At 44.1% G+C, this 19134-nt stretch overlaps 1 protein-coding gene across 2 annotated transcripts in view; it reads left to right on the forward strand.

The window, feature by feature from the left end:
- LOC143287374 (NAD kinase-like) overlaps nt 1–19134 on the forward strand; it is a 64594-nt gene that overhangs the window by 17393 nt on the left and 28067 nt on the right. Inside the window, exon 1 of one of the 2 annotated variants that reach the window (XM_076595341.1) lies at nt 2816–2900. The exons of the other annotated variant lie outside the window; for it this stretch is intronic. Within the exon in view, the coding sequence (XP_076451456.1) occupies nt 2869–2900 (32 nt within the window). The 5' untranslated portion in view covers nt 2816–2868. Of the gene's footprint in view, nt 1–2815; nt 2901–19134 lie in introns of those variants that run through there. 2 annotated transcript variants of the gene reach the window in all.

Genomic DNA, 19134 nt, shown 5'->3' on the forward strand with positions numbered 1-19134 from the left:
AATTTCTCCCTAAAGTTTTGGATGGACGTTTACCGAGTGATTTACCATTTGCGAGGAGCCCATTCCTTTACATTGCTTCAACACACAGCACTGGCTGGGGCTGGGAGCGAGAACAAAACGGCTACTGAAACACAACACTGCGACATGGGGTTACGTTATGCCCTCACCCTGACGGGTGCAATAGCCGAATGGTTAAAGCGTTGGACTTTCAATCTGGGGGTCCCGGGTTCGAATCTCGGTGCACCTGGTGGGTAAAGGGTGGAGATTTTTCCGATCTCCCAGGTCAACATATGTGCAGACCTGCTAGTCCCTGAACCCCCCTTCGTGTGTATGCGCACGCAGAAGATCAAATACGTACGTTAAAGATCCTGTAATCCATGTCAGCGTTCGGTGGGTTATGGAAACAAGAATATACCCAGCATGCACACCCCCGAAAACAGAGTATGGCTGCCTACATGGCGGGGTAAATAAATAAAAACGGTCATACACGTAAAAAAAAATGTTACATGTCTGTCTGAGTGTGTATGCGTGTGCGCCTGAAATCTGATTGAATGACACAGGAAACGAATGATGAGCGCCCAATGGCAGCCGTCAGTCGGCTCTATCCAGGTAGGCAGCCTGTGGTGTAAATGACCCCGTGAATGTAAAGCGCTTAGAGCTTGGTCTTTGACCGAGGATAGGCGCTATATAATTATCCACATCAATCAATCAATCACGTGGTTTTTCAATGACGCTTTCACATAACATGCAGACGTTCTATTCCATATATAGCTCCAGACCGGAATCTGCGCTGTAAAGTAACACGATCACAGATTGCGAACTGAACTTACCATGAGTTAATGATTTCTAACGGGGCGTGAGGTAGCCCATGTGTTTACAAGGTATTTTACAGTATGCACAGTTTTGTACCCAAAAATGGGAGGTGGGCGTTTGCTATCTATTGGGGGTAGACAGAGGTAGTTTACAGCATACCTACATATACAGACGAGGTTTTACCCCCTGACCTGTGACCCGATGCTCTTTAACGACATAAAATGATATTCCTGAAAGTCGAGCACGTTCAACATGGAGAGTCACCCTACAGCGACAGGGAAAATGTGTACTGCACGGGTTATGAGTCTCACATGAAGTGCATTGCACACATAGAATTGTGAGGATCACATGCAGTGCATTGCACGGGTAGAATGACGAGTACCACGTGAAGTGTTTTGCACATGTGTATAGGATTACGAGGATGCTATGAAGCGCATTGCACGGGTAGAATTATGAGTACCACGTGAAGTGTTTTGCACATGTGTATAGAATTTTGAGGATGCTATGAAGTGCATTGCACGGGTAGAATTGTGAGTACCATGTGAAGCGTTTTGCACACATAGTACTATGAGGATCACAGAAGTGCATTGATGTGTAGAATTATGAGTACCACGTGAAGTATTTTGCACATATAGTATTTTGAGGATGACATTAAGTGAATTGCACGGGTAATTAAGAGTAACGTGAAGTGCATTGCACTTACATAATTTATGAGGATTACATCACATATACAATAAGGATCACATGAAGTGCATTGCACGGGTAGAATTATGAGGTCTGAGAGGTGTATGTCAAGGAGCTTGTTGAACATCGAGTTAAGCACCCGACCAGTACCGCCTACAATCAACATCCCCCCCCCCCCTTCTCTTCCTTCACCTCACACTCTCCCTCTTCCGTGTGTGTGTTTCTTCACTGCACAAAAGCCGTGTCCACAAGGACTCCCGGAATCCTGACTCACCAGTTGACAACGAAAGATAAACCCCTCCTCCCCTTCCGTGTCCTGATCCGACTTGTGTCCACCACTGCAGACACGGATTGGATGCACGCTGGCAACTTGCCAACCTTGCCTGTCGATTGTGTCGAGGCGGATCCTGCCTGGCAGGTATAAGAAAAGGTGAAACATGTAACATTGTCATAAACCTCACGCTCACGACACGGAAACATAAACGCGATAAAGAAAGGAAGAAAGAAAAAGGCTGAAATACTGTGGAGTGTCCAGTAAAAGAAACGGGGGAGGAGAGTGAGCAAGCCTACCTTCATTGTACCTGAACTGAACAGTGCAAAAACAAAACTGATTAAAAAAAACACACACCCTCTTACGCAGTAATTGTGAACAGCAGATAAATTTGGGATACAGCTATTTAGGAAGCAAGCAATTTATGGACATAGCTTTATGTGACATTTAACATTAGTTTAGCAGAATTTCTTCAAAATTCACCTCCCGCGTGAGCTGATCGCTTCAGAATTCATTTTACATTGCATCCCAGTCGGACCTGGCTGCAGCCATTGGCGTTGGGCTCTTCTCCTTTCGCTGTAGGTTCACAGCTGTTGGCTTGTGTATGGGGGGCTTTTGATGTTCGACAGCGTGTTTATTGCCCTTTGTTGTTGTGTTGTTGTTGTTGTTTTTAACCATGCTGGACTGGGATTCGCTTCACTCCGTGTACTGAATTTCATTTGTACACACGCTGAATTGTTCTCGACCGAGTTCAAACAACAACTGACTGATCAAAAGTATCACATTAAATCTAATAGACACAATCCATTGATTGGCCGAGTCCCAGGGCAGGCTATATACGACACCGAATAATTGTTGCTCTTGATTCGTCATCGTCAGCGAATTCTGGCAGACATTTTCTACGTCAGGGTTATAAGCCATCAGTGTCGGCAGTTTGTTGGTGAAGTTGATGTTCCTATATTTGAACGTCTATTTGCAATCGAAAGGTATGCAAGGACAACAAAGGGAAATCCGAGAAAGTGATGTAAATTAACAAATAGCTACGTGTCAGGCTTGTATTGGAGATAGGGAAACGGGTACCTGGTGTCTTCTTCTTCATCATGAAGCTTTTGAGGAGAGGCTCAGACTTTGGGTAAGTGTGTGTGTGTGTGTGTGTGTGTGTGTGTGTGTGTGTATGTGTGTGTGTGTGTGTTGCAGAGAGGGAGAGAGAGAGAGAGAGAGAGAGAGGCTGATGAGCAGACTTTTACCGAATGAGAATGCTGACAACGAACATGTACTGGTACGACTCGTGAGATAAAGGCCCATAAACTTGATGTTAGATTGGACCTGTCTTTCTAACACGAAACCAACACCAACACCAACACCAACAGAACGACAGCAGGTTAAGATAAGTAGTGAGAGGTTTCTTCTTCTTCTTATTATTATCATTATTATTATTATCATCATTATTACTATTATTATCATTATTATTATTTATATTAGGGGGATTCATGAACTGGATTCACAACCTTTTAACTGCGGCAAAATCGACGCCACTTGAACAGCCGATGGAACCAACCAGGAAGCGCGTCATTTATGATCTCTGCCCCGCCAAGGATGTTGACACCAGCATTAACACTTTGAGCCCCTGTGGTGGGCCCGTCCCTCACGGATGTTGACAGGCAACACATTGGATGGTCAGGGGGTGGGGGTGGGGGTGTGGGGGGATACACGTCAGTCAGTGAGGAAACCTAATTCTTCAGAAATTACTTTCTGGCTCACGAGGAAAGAGATAGAGGGAGAGAGAGAGAGAGAGAGAGAGAGAGAGAGAGAGGCGGACAGACAGATACGATCCGCAATCATAGACATGCGCACTAATGACCACACACACACACACACACACACACACACACACACACACAGAGTCACACACACACAGAGTCACACACACACACACACACACACACACACACACACACACACACACACTGATACAGAACCCCGTGCATCTCTCACTCCATAGTCATCACTTGATATACACTTTAATGAAAGAGAGAGAGAGAGAGAGAGAGAGAGAGAGAGAGAGAGAACCGAAAAAGGGGAAACCGCCTGATGTACAAATCTCAGTTTTGACCAGGAGTGTCACATAAGTGAATCGGTGGCCCAGTGGTAATGTGTCCGACAAGGAAGCGAATGTCCAGTAGGTTCGGGTCCAAAAACGTTTTTTTACTGCCCCCGCCACTGGTGGTCTAGGTGCTAGTCTTTTGGATCAGACGATAAACAAAGGTACAGTGTGAAGGATGTACTTAAAAGATGCACGTAAAAGAACCAGTGGCAAGAAAGGGGTTGTTCCTAGCAAAATTATGCGGGAAAACCCACCTCGATGATAAAAACAAGTACACATGTAAATGAGTACATTGGCGAAAAGGGGAAAAAGGCGAATCGGTATCACCAATTCAGTAGTAGGCGTATCGGGAATAGGACAATGGGGATGATTCACCCATCCCATCCCTCGCCGAGGTGGACACACTTCACTGGATGATGGACAACTAACAGTCATATAGAAGTCCGGGCAGGGGCATGCGAATAATGATGATGCTGTTATGTCCGGTTGCTGTGCTGTGTCCTGCTGGACTTGTACAAAGACACACATTCCATGCGGTCAGCAACACCTTTTAACGGTACGGGGCCGGATCTTGGCGGATGGTATTGTACATATTGCATTGTATTACTTTTTTTTTTCTTCTTTTTTGTTGTTGTTGTCATAACAGATTTCTCTGTGTGAAATTTGGACTGCTCTTCTTAGGGAGAGCGCGTCGCTGCAGTGCAGCGCCACCCATATTTAGAAAACAAACAATATGTTTGCAAGTGTAATTGTTTTCCTGTCAGAGTGGATTTTTTTTTCTACAGAATTTTGCCCCCGGGACAAACCCTATGTTGCCGTGGGTTCTTTTACGTGTCCTAAGTGCATTGCTACACATCAGTTTATCGTCTCATCCGAATGACTAGCCTCCAAGCCACCATTCAAGATTTAGTGGAGTGGGAAAAAATACCGTACCGGCGAGTGTGGGATTCGATCCAGTACGCTCAGATTCTCTCGATTCCACTGCAGATGCGTTACCACTTGGCCACCATTCCACTAAAAACGTTTTTAACGGTACGGGCCGGATGTTGACGTATCTCGTTGAGCTCGCTTCTCGTAACGGGCCCTTTATATACCCAGTCCATGCTGCTGATTACAGCAACGTCTTTCAGTTGTTTTATTTTTGTTGGTTTGGTTTGTGTTTATTTTTGCATGTTTGATAAAGCTCACTTTACAGTTCGAGGGTTTGGGCACTAGGGCTGAGCAGTGAATGAAGGAGGGTGATGCGAGGGATATATATATATATATATATATATGTGTGTGTGTGTGTGTGTGTGTGTGGAGAGAGAGAGAGAGAGAGAGAGAGAGGCGTTTTACAGAGCTATCATGCCTTCTTCTGGCCTTAGAGAGAGAGAGAGAGGGGTTTGACGTTTGAGCCAGGCCTTGTGCCCATGTCAAGGAAGGGAGTGTGTTGGAAGGTCACAATGAGACAACATGCTATGACCCCGAATTAAACAAACTCTGAGACAACATGCTATGACCCCGAATTAAACAAACTCGAGTTAAATGTTTCAGTCTTAGACATGGCATTACAGGATGTCCTTAGTGCATCAGTTGCGAGAGAGAGAGAGAGAGAGAGAGAGAGAGAGAGAGCAGCAGTGACGCTTTCGTCAGTGTACTAAAGCCCTTGTGGATCCTTAAGTAAGTGCAAAATTGGTGTTGCTGGAGGCGATGACGTTATCAGAGACCTTTGTCGTCCTCTGGCAGGTACTGAGACAAACTTAACTGCCATGCGTTGATAGACATTCTGATAAAAATTTGGAGTGAATCAATTAAAAAAAAGAAAAGAAAAAAAGAGATTGTCACTGATACAAACACGGTAGTCAATGACGAACAAAGTCCTCAAAGTAGTTAAGATTAACAAAACATTGTTAACGAGTAGACTGCGTTATGAAACGCAAGGCAAGGAAAATTGTGTGTGTGTGTGTGTGTGTGTGTGTGTGTGTGTGTGTGTGTGTGTGTGTGTGTGTGTGTGTGTGTGTGTGTGTGTGTGTGAGCGCACGCGCGCGCGCGCGTGTGTGTGGTGTTCGTTCGTACTTTTGTTTAAGGTCTATATATAATTGTGATTTTAGTCGGAAACCCACCCCCTGATCTTTACATAGACGCAACACACTGATAAGATTGTGCTGGGAAAAACACCCTTGATCATCCATCATATAACATTGCAACTCGCAGCGCATATGATATAGGAACAGACAAACAATCAAAAACGAAACAAACTGGTGGCTCTGCACTGTGGCGGCGCGCCCTCCCAATGGAAAGCAGCCTGATTCACACTATCTGATTGAAAGAAATCTGACACAGTGAAAATACAATGCGATGGGACACAGTGAATTACTGTGCAATGCAACACGATACAGCGCAGTGCAGTGCAGTGCATTGCAACATCTCTCCCAAATCGACACAATGAAAACACAGTGCGATGGAATGCAGTACAATGCAACACAACGCAATACAATGTAGTGCAGTGCATTGCGACATCTCTCTCCCTGAAATAGTGTATATTCTGCTTTCCCTTCAGCTGCCTTCTACGAGATCCCCGAAATGTCCCCACAACTGAATGTGTATTATGGTCGCAGAAGTAGTTTGTGTGGACTGTGTAAATAAATAAAAAGGGCTGATTGAGTCCTGTGCCACACAGGCATTTTATCTCACCTCTCTTATGACTTGTTCCTTGTTTGTTTTGCGCAGTTACTGCGTTTTCCTCCAGTAAGACGGATTGAGATAGTGGTGGTGGGGTCTTCGGTCTGCAGTGTTTTTGGAAGGATTCATCGTTTTAGTTTTAGCTTTCACCGTCACTGTCTGCACACATACACTCACGCGCACGTGAACACGCATGCATAAAAACGCTTTTATATCTACAGCCTGGTTTCAACAGGTGGGCAACTGCAGTGTCATCCCACCTCCCTCTCCCCCCCTGCCCCCCCCCCGCCCCTCCCCGCACCCCCCTATCATACCACCTACCTCCTGCAAAGGCAGAAACAGTGACATGGAAGCATCAGGCTAACTGCGAAGGTCATTAGCAGTGTGGTCACGCTCCTTTCTGGCTTACTCTGTCAACAGGTAACTGTCTGGTTTTCCGACTTTTTTTTATGTTTGGGTTGGGGGTGGTGTGTGGGGGAGAGACAGGTCACGGTTTTGCTGACTGTGTCTGTTGTTGTTGACGGTTTGCGCCCTTTGTTGCGGGAAATATTGTTTCAAGGAGTGTATTGGCGTCGGCGACAACACAAATGTACTTACGTTCACGGCATGTATTCTCGCCGGCACATATTGTCGCCGGCTCTGTCACATATGACAAGACCGGTGCAGACAGCGCGCTCGCATACAGGCAGACACACACACACACACACACACACACACACACACACAAAACACACACGGGGTCTTTGTTAAAATAAAATAATCATCCGAAAGAGAACCCAGACCACCACTCTGAGGTCTTGTAGAAGGTGGGGGAGTAAAAATTCCCGTCCATGGATAGGACTCGAACCAGTTGACACTCGTTCCTCGTCAGTCGGCCGGGGGCGCATCGCCACTTGGCCACCGCTCCACTTTCAGAGAGAGAAAACAAACAAAAAACTTGAGATGGCAACGGCGGCGGAGAATGCTGTTAACTGGGAGAGCCACACCCTGTGATGGGCCACCCCGTCCTGTATCTCCTATGCTATCTCCATGACATGCCGTTACCTGAAACACATTCACTGCACTGAGAGAGAGAACCAGAGGTTGTACTGCCAGCAAGGAGATGCGGGACGGTGTGTGTGTGTGTGTGTGTGTGTGTGTGTGTGTGTGTGTGTGACGCGTGCGCGCGACTATGTGTCTGTGTGTTTATGTAGAAGAGAGAGAGAGAGAATCGGAAGGTTCTGTGTGTGTGCCTGTGTGTGTGTCTGTGTGCATGTATGTCTTTGTGTGTTTATGTAAGAGAGAGAGAGAGAGAGAGAGGGGGGGTAATTCATAGGAGCGAGCGAGCGAGCGAGCAAGCAAGACACACACACACACACACACACACACACACACACACACACACACACACACACACACAGAGATCAGATTAACGTTGTATCCCAACAATTCAAGCAACGCCTCTCAAAACAAAAGAACTGTTTGCAGAGCAACTGTGACTTGTTTGTTTGTGGGAAGGTCTGGTTTGTATGTACACGCGCGTGTGTGTATACGCGTACGTGTGTGTGTGTGTGTGTGTGTGTGTGTGTGTGTGTGTGTGTGTGTGTGTGTGTGTGTGTGTGTGTGTGAATGCGTGCACGAGCGTATATATGTACGTATGTACCTTAAAAGATAGGTAACCTTATTCTTGTTTATCAACAGATGTTGCATTCCCAAATCTGCCATTCAGAACAATAAACACACGGAAAACAACCTGAGAGTTAAACTAAATTATATCGTTCACAACAGCAAGCGCCAGACTAACCGGTCACTACATGTTAACCCAAACCACACCTTGCATTTCCCATCATATAATGATAATAATAGTAATGATAATTATGACGACGACGACGACGATGATGATGATAATAATACTGATAATTATCATCACTTTTGTAAAGTTCATTCTCTTTCGAGAGAACAGCTCTCTTCCTGCATTCTCCCACTGTCACCCATTTATTTATTTATTTATGATAGAGCGTTCAACATGTAAGTAAGACGGGACATTGAAGAGAATTCCTCCTCCTTCACCATGTTATATTACAATTATTTGAGCCATGATGGTGGTTTTTTTTTTTCCATGCTGCATGTTTCTCGCGGGGTTTCATTTCGGGCTAGCTGGTTTGTACAAGTGTATTTGTGAAATGAATAGCACACGCTAAATAGGAGAATAGTGTAAGGACGTCAAGCCATAGGTAGTATAAGTGTCAGTATGATTGTGGTGTTTCGGTGGCTGTTCTAACATCAGACTGTGTGTGTGTGTGTGTGTGTGTGTTTGCGCGCGCGCGCGCGTGTGTGTGTGACGCCCCAGACTTATTCTTTTTTTTGTTGTTGTTGTTGTTGTTTTTTGCCCGAGGCAGAATTATCGTGGAGGGGTGTAGCGTTTGGGTGGAAGGACCGGGAGGAAGTCAGCAGCAGGTCTGGGTGTCCACGAACCAGTGAGCTCCAGCTATGGTCAGCCTCAGTGCATGGGACCTGACCGGGGTTATTTGGGGACAAGGGGCAAGTGGACGGGGAGGGTGAGTTCAGGGGTGAGAGGGGACGTCTGGTTGTCACGTGGTATATAGAGGTCAGGGTGGGTGCGCGCGGCAGAGCGTCACATGACAAAAAGCTGGACTGGTGAGACAGGATTGGCAGAGAGAGAGAGAGAGAGTGTGTGTGTGGGTGGGGAGGAGGGTGGGGGGGGGGGGGGGGGATGGATCGGGGTGAGTTTGGGCTGGGGTCATAACTGAATAACTTTATTATCTTGATCAGCGCGTGCACAGACGCACATAGAGACACACCAACATACTGACACACTCGTATACACCCCTCCGCACCCCCACGAACACACAGCCACACACAGAGACACACACACACACAGACACACACTTACATACAGAAACATATGTTAACACACAACGCACTCAAAACACACACACACACACACACACACACACACACACACTTACATACAGAAACATATGTTAACACACAACGCACTCAAAACACACACACACACACACAAACCAGAGAGCGAGAGAGAGTAGATGGGGGAGGGGGTGGGACGAAACGAAATTTTTATTTACCAGTGCAATTAGGTAAGCAAAATACAGCTGTTGGAGAAAAAAAAAAAAGAAAAAAAAAAAAAAAGAAAAGGAAGGAAAGTCGGACAAGTTGGGAAAGTGTATGTGAAGCGCCGTGGACCGAGTCGAAGCTCTTTATGTTACTACTGAACAGCTTGAATACTTAGGGTTGAAATGGAATGAGATAGGTACACGCTCATTTTCTCTCTCTCTCTCTCTCTCTCTCTCTCTCTCTACCCCCCCCCTCTCTCTCCCTCTCTTTTTCTCGCTCGGTCTGTCTGTCTCTCTGTCTGTCTGTCTCTCTCCGTCTGTCTGTCTGTCTCTCACCCACTCTCTCTGTCTCTGTCTGTCTGTCTGTCTATCTCTCTCTGTTGCAGTACGTTTTGGGGTTATTGAAAGAAACAAAGAGGTTTTTGACTCACTTGTGTAAACAAAGTTAGTCTGTGTTTTAACCCGGTGTTCGGTTGTCTGTGTGTGTGTGTGTGTGTGTGTGTGTGTGTGTGTGTGTGTGTGTGTGTGTGTGTGTGTGTGTGTACATGCTGTGTGTGTGTGTGTGTCTGTGTGTCCGTGGTAAACTTTAACATTGACATTTTCTCTGCAAATACTTTGTCAGTTGACACCAAATTAGGCATAAAAAATAGGAAAAATTCAGTTCTTTCCAGTCATCTTGTTTAAAACAATATTGCACCTCTGGGATGGACACAAAAAAATAAATAATGAAGCCTAATTATATGCAAACTGCATTTACTGTTATATTTATATTTTTTTGTATTCTCTAAACTTGGCACTTTGATCTGATATTCTGACCCAACAACAAGAGGAGTCATTATTATCATTTTTTGTTCAAACAGGAACTTCTTTTGCTAAGCATGGAAGTTTTATTTATTTTGCAAACGTTTTTGTGCAGATAGTAAAAAAGGGAAATTACTCTGTAATTATGCTAGGGGACTTAATTTGCTTTAAACTGATCTTTCTCACCTTAAACATTACATTTTGAAATTATACTCAATACATAAAAAGCTTGTGTGTTTTACTCTCAGTCACAAGTGAGTCTTGAAGGCCTTGCCTCTCTTGTTTTTTTTGTTTGTTTGTTTTTTGTTGTTGTTTTTTTGCTTCGATTCTCCGGTATGTGAAAGACGTGACATTTGATTTAGCAACGGGGTTGGTTGACCGACATCGTCAAGGACACACCACTTTCAGTCGAAAATTTTTTTTTTCATACACCTGGAGCATGGCCTTGTGGTAACATGCCCAACTAGGAAGCGAGTATCATCGGGTTCGAATCCCATGATTTATACGGACAAGGACAAGGATTTTTTTTTTTTTTTTTACTCCACTCCCCACCCCACCACCCGTCCACTAGACCTTGCGTGGTAGTATGTTATTACTAGTCTTTCGAATGGAATGATATAACCGAGGGCCTGTGTACAGCATGCACTTTTAGCGCAGGTAAAAGAACCCATGCTAACGGAAAGCAAAATTCTGCAGACAAAACTACTTCGGTGGTAAAACAAAACGAATACACTCGCAGACAGAAAATAAATGGGGTGGTGCTGTACTGTGGCGACGGGCTTCCTCCGCGGAGAGCAGCCCGAGTTTTTCACAGAGAAATTTCGTGCCAGGAAGTAGTACAGTGCAGTACAGTACAGTACAGTTCAGTACAGTACAGTACAGTACAGTGCAATACAATGCAACGCAATGCAATGTAATACAACATAATACAATACAAAAACCAGATGGGCGCAATAGACGAGTAAGGTTAAAGCTTTGGCTTTCAATCTTAGGGTCCCGGGTTCGAATCGTGATAACGGCACCTGGTGTGTAAAGGGTGGAGACGATCTCCGAAGTCATCATATCTGCAGACCTGTTTGTGCCTAAACCCCCTTCGTGTGTATACGCACGCAGAAGATCAAATACGCACAGTGAAGATCCTGTAACCCATGTCAGCGTTCGGTGGGTTACGAAAATAGGAGCATACCAGGGTATGCCCAGCATACCCGAAAACGGGGTATGGCTGCCTACATGGTTGGTTAAATAAAACAAAAACAATCGGTCATACACATGATATGTTAATGTCTGTCTGAGTGTTTATGTGTACGTGCCTGAAATCTGATTGAATGACACAGGAAACGAATGATCAGCGCCCTATGGCAGCCGACAGTCGGCTCTACCCAGGTGGGCAGCCTGTTGTGCAAATGACCCTGTGTTTGTAAAGCGCTTGGAGCTTGGTCTCCGACCGAGGATAAGCGCTATGTAAGTATCCAAATCAAATCAAATCAAACTTGGTAACTCGAAGGATGAGTCATTTGCTGAAAGACTCTTCCAGATTTGTAGAAGGTCTGAAAGACTTCTGTCCGTATGTTGTGGGAAATGGGGGACATTTCTGTCAGGTTGAATGCAAATCATGTGTGAATGTATGTGTGCGCGCTTTGGTTAAGGCTAAGTATGGAGGAGGCGTGGACGTTCCGGTGTGTGTGTGTGTGTGTGTGTGTGTGTGTGTGTGTGTGTGTGTGTTTGAGAGAGAGAGAGAGAGAGAGAGAGAGAGAGAGTGTGTGTGTGTGTGTGTGTGTGTGTGTGCGTGTATATGGGGATATGTGAGATGTGTGGATGTGCGTGTATACTGCGCGTAGACTTTGACTTGAAATACGTCCCTGACTTGAAATACGGGGACGTGGACATTATCTCGAAGATCGGTGTGTATAACGTATCGGTCCGCACTGCACATTCAATCGCACAGACATGCAGTCTCACACACAAACACATCGTCACACACAAACTCAGACACAGACACATAGACACACACAGACACACACACACACACACACACACACACACACACACACAGAGAACCGGACCTCATGCTTGACTTCCTCGATCCGGTGTTCTCCCACACCTCACTACAATATATCTTTCCAAACAAACGCAGAGAGAGAGAGGGAAAGAGAGAGAGAGAGAGGGGGGGGGGGGGGCGGGGCGGGGGGAATGGGGGTGGGGGTGCACATAACTTAAGATGTGCATTGTACAGCTATTGGCTTGTGCACATATGTTCGCTCTGGAGAAAATGTTTGTTATTAGTGTGTGCATATGCATATGTACACGTATGCAATATCATCTAAAATAAATAATTATGTACAGGTCTGCAATATCATTTAAAGTACAGTTGCCATTGTGAGTGCCATGTTTGTGCGTTGTGTAGGCGTGTGTTTATACACCTTAATCACTGTTTGTCCAAGGCTGTCTGTATTCTCGCTCATTGTGCTTTGGGGATAAAATCTGAGACAAATTGGGCTGGATGGATGTTTCCAGACGTTTTGATGAATCGGTCTTTTGTGTTTCGCTCGTTAATGTCTCCCTTCTTTTTTTTTTATATTATTTTATCTTCTTTGTCCGTATTGTCTCCCGTTGTTCTTTTTGTGTTGGTTTCTGTATATTATCACCGTACGTTTTCTGTGTTAGTTTCTCCGTTTTGTCTCCCTTTGTTTTTTGTGTTGGTTTCTCGTTCACAAACTCCCAGCCAAAATTTGAAGGAAGTGCGCATGCATATCCGAATTTTATCCCTTGAAATAAATATGAAGATAAGACCCCCCACCCCACCCCCCCGCACACACACACACCCCGCCCCCACCGCACCCCTCCGTCCCTCGTATTTTGGATATGCCTAGGTCAATGCTTTTTACACGATCTATTTCACGTATGTATCTAATCGATGACACCCAAATAGATAGTTTTGCGCCCATTTTGTGCACCCTTGACTAGTTTTAACTCACTCAGTACGACCAGTCCTCTCTTCTCCTCTACACAGACCCCTCGGATGTCCAGTGGGTGTCTGAATGACCCAACCTTTAGCTTCCGTCGTCAGAATTGTGGTATTCTTTGTCAACATTCACCTCTTCTGTATAAGAGCCTTCCGCTTGCAATATTTTGATGATGGTGATTGGGGTGAAACGCTGTTAACGTCGTCTCTTTCGCCGTTCGTATGGAGAGAGTTAATACTGTCACTTATCTACATTTTGCTGAGACGCACACGTCTCATACATCATAACTAGTTGTGCCACCGTGAATGTCCTCATTAGATAAACATACTTTGGAAATACACGAACAAGCATAATTTGGACTGTTAATCAGTGCTGCATTGACATCATAACGCTGTTCTCGTACATAACTATTATATTGAAAAGTATCTCTGTGGAGTTTTTTTGTTTTTCTTGGGGATTCAGTTTTCGTGTTTGTTCGCATGCACGCCAAGCAACGGATTCCATAAACACCTACTTGATTACTCTGTAAATAATAATAATAATAATAATAATAATAATAATGGATACTTATATAGCAGACTATCCAGAAATCTGCTCTAGGTGCTTTACAAAAACGCTTTGTTAACATAAAACATTACATCTATGTTACATACACACACCAAAATATGACTACACACACACACACACACACACACACACACACACACACACACACACTGCATACATACATTTTAACAATACATGTGTATCTAACAGCTACCCTAACACATACGCACACATAGGCAGGCACAAACTTACATAAACGCACGCTCACACAATACACATTCATATACATGCATGTTGTTATGTACACATACATATGTATACATACATAGTCAAGCACAGCTAACGCAAAGGAAGTGGACCTGCCACAATTGAACTTAAACATTAAACTTAAACATTAAACGTTAAGCTCAGACATCTTTCGAGGTATGATTTCTGCTTTCGCTACTTAAAAAACTTACTGATTGCAATTTATGTAAATACGGGAGTTTATAAATCGTATGACCATCCGTTTTCTTTATCTGCCAGAAGAACAGTAGATGCCCACTCCCATCTCCCCCCCCCCCCCCCCCCCCCGCACCCCTCCCCCCACCTCTCTCTCTGCTTGGTGGCGGGGTTTGGGCTTCTTTTTCAGCCCATATGTCCCCGTTTGGTACAAAAGAGAACATGTTAAAGTGTGGGAAAAAAAGTCTGCACAATGATGTAAAGCGATAAATAGCTGAACAGGCTGTTTGCTTCAGTCTCCACCCATCGCCCCCCCCCCTCCCCTCCCCTCCCCCCTGACCATCCTCCACACACTGTCCCTCACATCAAAACAAAACAAAAACACCTTCAACTCCCCTTATCCCCCCCCCGCCCCCTTCCCCCCATAAGGGGCTGGGTGTAGGCGGAAATACAATAGTATAATATTTTAATTTTATTTGTTTATTTTTTTCCTTTGATAAATAGCCAGGTAAGCAAGTAAACATTTCCCGGAACTAGCACACAAAAAAAGCGAAATTGCCATTGCCATTAGAAATGGAGACTCGCGCGTTCAAAGTTAGGTGTACGCGGACGCAAGAAGACAGGTGTGTGTGTGTGTGTGTGTGTGTGTGTGTGTGTGTTTGGGGGGAGTATGAGTCACCGCCTGTATTCCCCAGCTAAGAAAAAAAAACTCTCAAGGACAGCGAGGTGGGGGGGGGGGGGGAGGATGTCAGGAGAGAGAACGAAAGAACAAGGGAACGATCGAAGTCCCTCGTATGTGAGGTGAATGAATAAAAGATATATTACGTAAGCATACATCTCTCATCCAGCCCTCCAGCAGTAAGGATGGCTTCGGAACACCTCAAGAAAGAAAGTGACATCACTGAAAACAACGAACAAGGTGTGCAACAGGGTCACAGAGTACAGTATGGTAAATGAAGACAGCTAATTAAGAATACACGTGATAAAAGAGAGAGTGATAAATAAAAGAAGAGAGAGAGGGAGGGAAAGGGAGGGGGAGAGAGAGAGTTTTGTGTGTGTGTGTGTGTGTGTGTGTGTGTGTGTGAGCGGGACACGAGGATAGTACAGCTAGCTGCACCGCTTCGTGAAAAGATGACAGACAGGTTAATAGAAGTTTCTGCAAAGTTTCATCACATCACACGAAGGGCCGTGGGAGTGAGAGGAGGTGTGGATGGCTCGAGCATTGTGTGTAAAATGATGATTCGCGACAACAATAAAGCTTGTGAACTATGAATAGAGAGGTTTCGTGCACAAGAATATAAGTATGGGTGGCGCTGCGCTGTGTTAACGCATCTCCCCGGGGAGTAGGATTCGGAATTTCACACAGAGAGAATATTTTGTGACAAAAAGGAACACAATACAATTCAGTGCAATGCAATACAGTACAGCACAGTGCAGAACAGAACAGAACAGTAGAGTCAGTGCAATAGTAAAGTACTGTTCTGTACTTACTGTACGAAACAATACTATGTGTAGCATGCACTTTGCACACACAGAAGGACCCGCGGCGGAAAAATCTATTTGATAGGAAAAAATGCACTTGCAGGCAAAGAATAAAACCCACACAAAAAAACTCACAACACACACACACACACACACACACACACACACACACACACACACACACACACACAGAGGCACCACAATACAATACAATACAATACAACACAATACAATACAATACAATACAATACAATACAATACAACATGAATCAAGGTAAACTACGTGAACAACACCCCCACCCCGCTCCCTCTCTCTCTCTCCGTTTCTCCCCACATTGAATTTAAAGAAAGATTAATTGTTTGCAGGTGGCAGGAAGAGAACTCACATATTATTATCGGAGACAGCGTCCGGTTTGAAATGTACAGAACATTTTGTCCTGCACATGAAGTGAAAACGTATTTGAAAATTAGCTCAGACAAATATTTAAAATTCATAATGGCAAGATTTATTAGATGAGGTATTTCAGAAATTGTCCAACATTATTATCGTTATAGAATGCATACTGTGGTTGAGTTAAATTGCCCTGTGTGCAGAAGTGGTGTTGAAGATGAGTTACACTTCATTTTATGTTGTCCTGCTTTTAGTAAATCAAGAAAACAGTATATTCCGCGAAAGTATTTTTAAGTTTCCGAATCAATTTCGGCTTAGTCTGTTGATGGCATCTGATAAAGAAAGCGTTGTAAAGAATTTGTCCATTTACTTATATAAAGCATTAAAGTTTCGACTAATTATTGTATCATAATTCCTTTGATGATTGTTTCACCTTGTGCACTGGCATGTTTAATAATGTTATATACCACACCCCTTCATCAGGGGCAATGGCCTATATGAATAGTATCAGTATCAGTATCAGTAGCTCAAGGAGGCGTCACTGCGTTCGGACAAATCCATATACGCTACACCACATCTGCCAAGCAGATGCCTGACCAGCAGCGTAACCCAACGCGCTTCGTCAGGCCTTGAGAAAAAAAAAAGAAAAAAAAAAAAGCTTATCTTTTCTGTGGACAGAAAAAAACTGTTTCCACTTGTCATTGTATGTGTGAATGTGTGTCTTCATGTTTTATATTTATTTGCTTATTTGTCATCATTGTTTTATTTATTTAATTACTTATTTATTATTATTATTATTATTTTGTCATTATTTTCATTACTACTATCTTTTTTTTTCTTCATCATAATTATTATTTATTTATTTATGTACGTACGCTTATATATATATATATATGTGAATAAATCATCCGAATTCCAATCCGAATCTTTTTCCCCACCCACGCATGCCATCAAAACACTTCATTCTTTTTGGGGGAAATCAGTTTCTTTTATTCGGATGGCGTTTTGACGTGAACTCGCTGCCCGCACTATCAGTGTCAATGACCCCTCTGCTTAATTTGTTTACTTATCTGATTTTCCAGTTTTGTTGTGTTTACTTTTATAACTCGCTCATCCTATGTCCCTCGCTCAGTCCGCAAACGATATGGCCGAGCACACACACACACACACACACACACACACACACACACACACACACACACACAAAGAAAGAAGAAAAAGATTACACATATATAATATATATAGACTCAAGTCATACTTGCTTCGTGCTTCCTTGTTGAAATTCCTTTGAAATGTTTTGGGTAAAACACGTTTGAGTCCTCGCTTTTGACATAACTTGATATCTGCTGTGTACATCCTGGTCGTACAGTTGGACACGATTTTATATATATATATATATGGGGGGGGGGGAGAGAGAGAGAGAGAGAGAGAGAGAGAGAGTTTATTGCCGTCCGGGCCTGTTGTCACGTGTACGGTATGTTGGGCAGTTGTTTAATTGTTTGTGGCCAGTTCCCGCTATATCAACATGGTAGGCGGAGATTCTCATTTGCGCACTAGTACCCTCGAGTGCAACCGTGCTTTTTGTCAACACACGTGCGCGCAGAATCACACTCGACACGCGCATCAGACAGATAAAATCTTTTTTCCCCTACTTTACCATACATACACACACACATGGATGGACGACACACACATCATGTGTCTTTCGGACTTCTAGAGAAGGGTGGGGTGGTGTATCCTTGTATGTATCCTAATTTCTTCTGTATCTGTGTTTGTGTATGGTTTTCGATTTATGTTCTTCGTATCTTGTTATGTACTCTCCCCCCCCCACCCCGACAGTATTCATTGTGACCCCGGTACACTTGGTAATAAAGACATATTCTAATCTATATTCTATTCTATTATGTTCTACCTCCGTGTTCTCCCAACGCCCCTCTCCCCCCCCTCCCGAACCCCCGCCTCCACCTCCCCTTCAGCCCTCCCGCCTTCGCCCTTACACATTACAGTGTCTTTCTACTTTGTTAGACATTTTGAGTCATAAACATCATGAGTGAGAAATACTTTAGTAAGTTGAAAAAGTTACAGAGAAAGAAAGGAGAGTGGTAAAGATTGACTTAAATCTTCAACGCACAAGGACACCAAAGAAAAAAATCATAAACATTTCACAATTCCAGAGAATTTTCTCTTTGGTAAATCTAAGATTGGAGTGGGAAGGAGGGGGCACCGTCAATATGTTGTCGTGTCCCCTTTAGATTAAGTAATCATTGCCAGTTTTTTTGTTTGTTTGTTTTTCTTAAGGCCTGACTAAGCGCGTTGGGTTACGCTGCTGGTCAGGCATCTGCTTGGCAGATGTGGTGTAGCGTATATGGATTTGACCGAACGCAGTGACGCCTCCTTGAGCTGCTGATACTGATACTGATACTGATACTTCTACTTTGTTGTGAACTATAAATGCCGAAGTCGTGAGAAGAAGAGGCAAAATCATAATCTGCTTAATCCCAAGCCCGATCTCGATAGAACAGAACAGTCACAGACCACTGGTCCATCACAAGGAAAGGTGGAATGCTTTATTACGTGCATCTAAAGCAACCAATGGCCTTTTACCATTTTGGAACTTATCATGCTTCGGGTCTCTGAATGCTAACTCCACCTTATTCAAGAAGATACACACACACACACACACACACACACACACACATGCGCACGCTTGTATTTACATTCAGTGACTCATTGTGTCTGTGACTGCCTGCCTGCCTGCCTCTTTCTCTCCCTCATTCCCTTTCTCCTTCTCTTTCTATCTCTCTCAGAGTCTCCCTCCCTCCCTCACACACACACACACACACACACACACACACACACACACACACACACAAGTGCGCGCAACCCACCGCGTCAACAGGTAC

Source organism: Babylonia areolata, chromosome 11 (assembly GCF_041734735.1).
Source record: "Babylonia areolata isolate BAREFJ2019XMU chromosome 11, ASM4173473v1, whole genome shotgun sequence".
Lineage (NCBI taxonomy): Eukaryota > Metazoa > Mollusca > Gastropoda > Neogastropoda > Buccinidae > Babylonia > Babylonia areolata.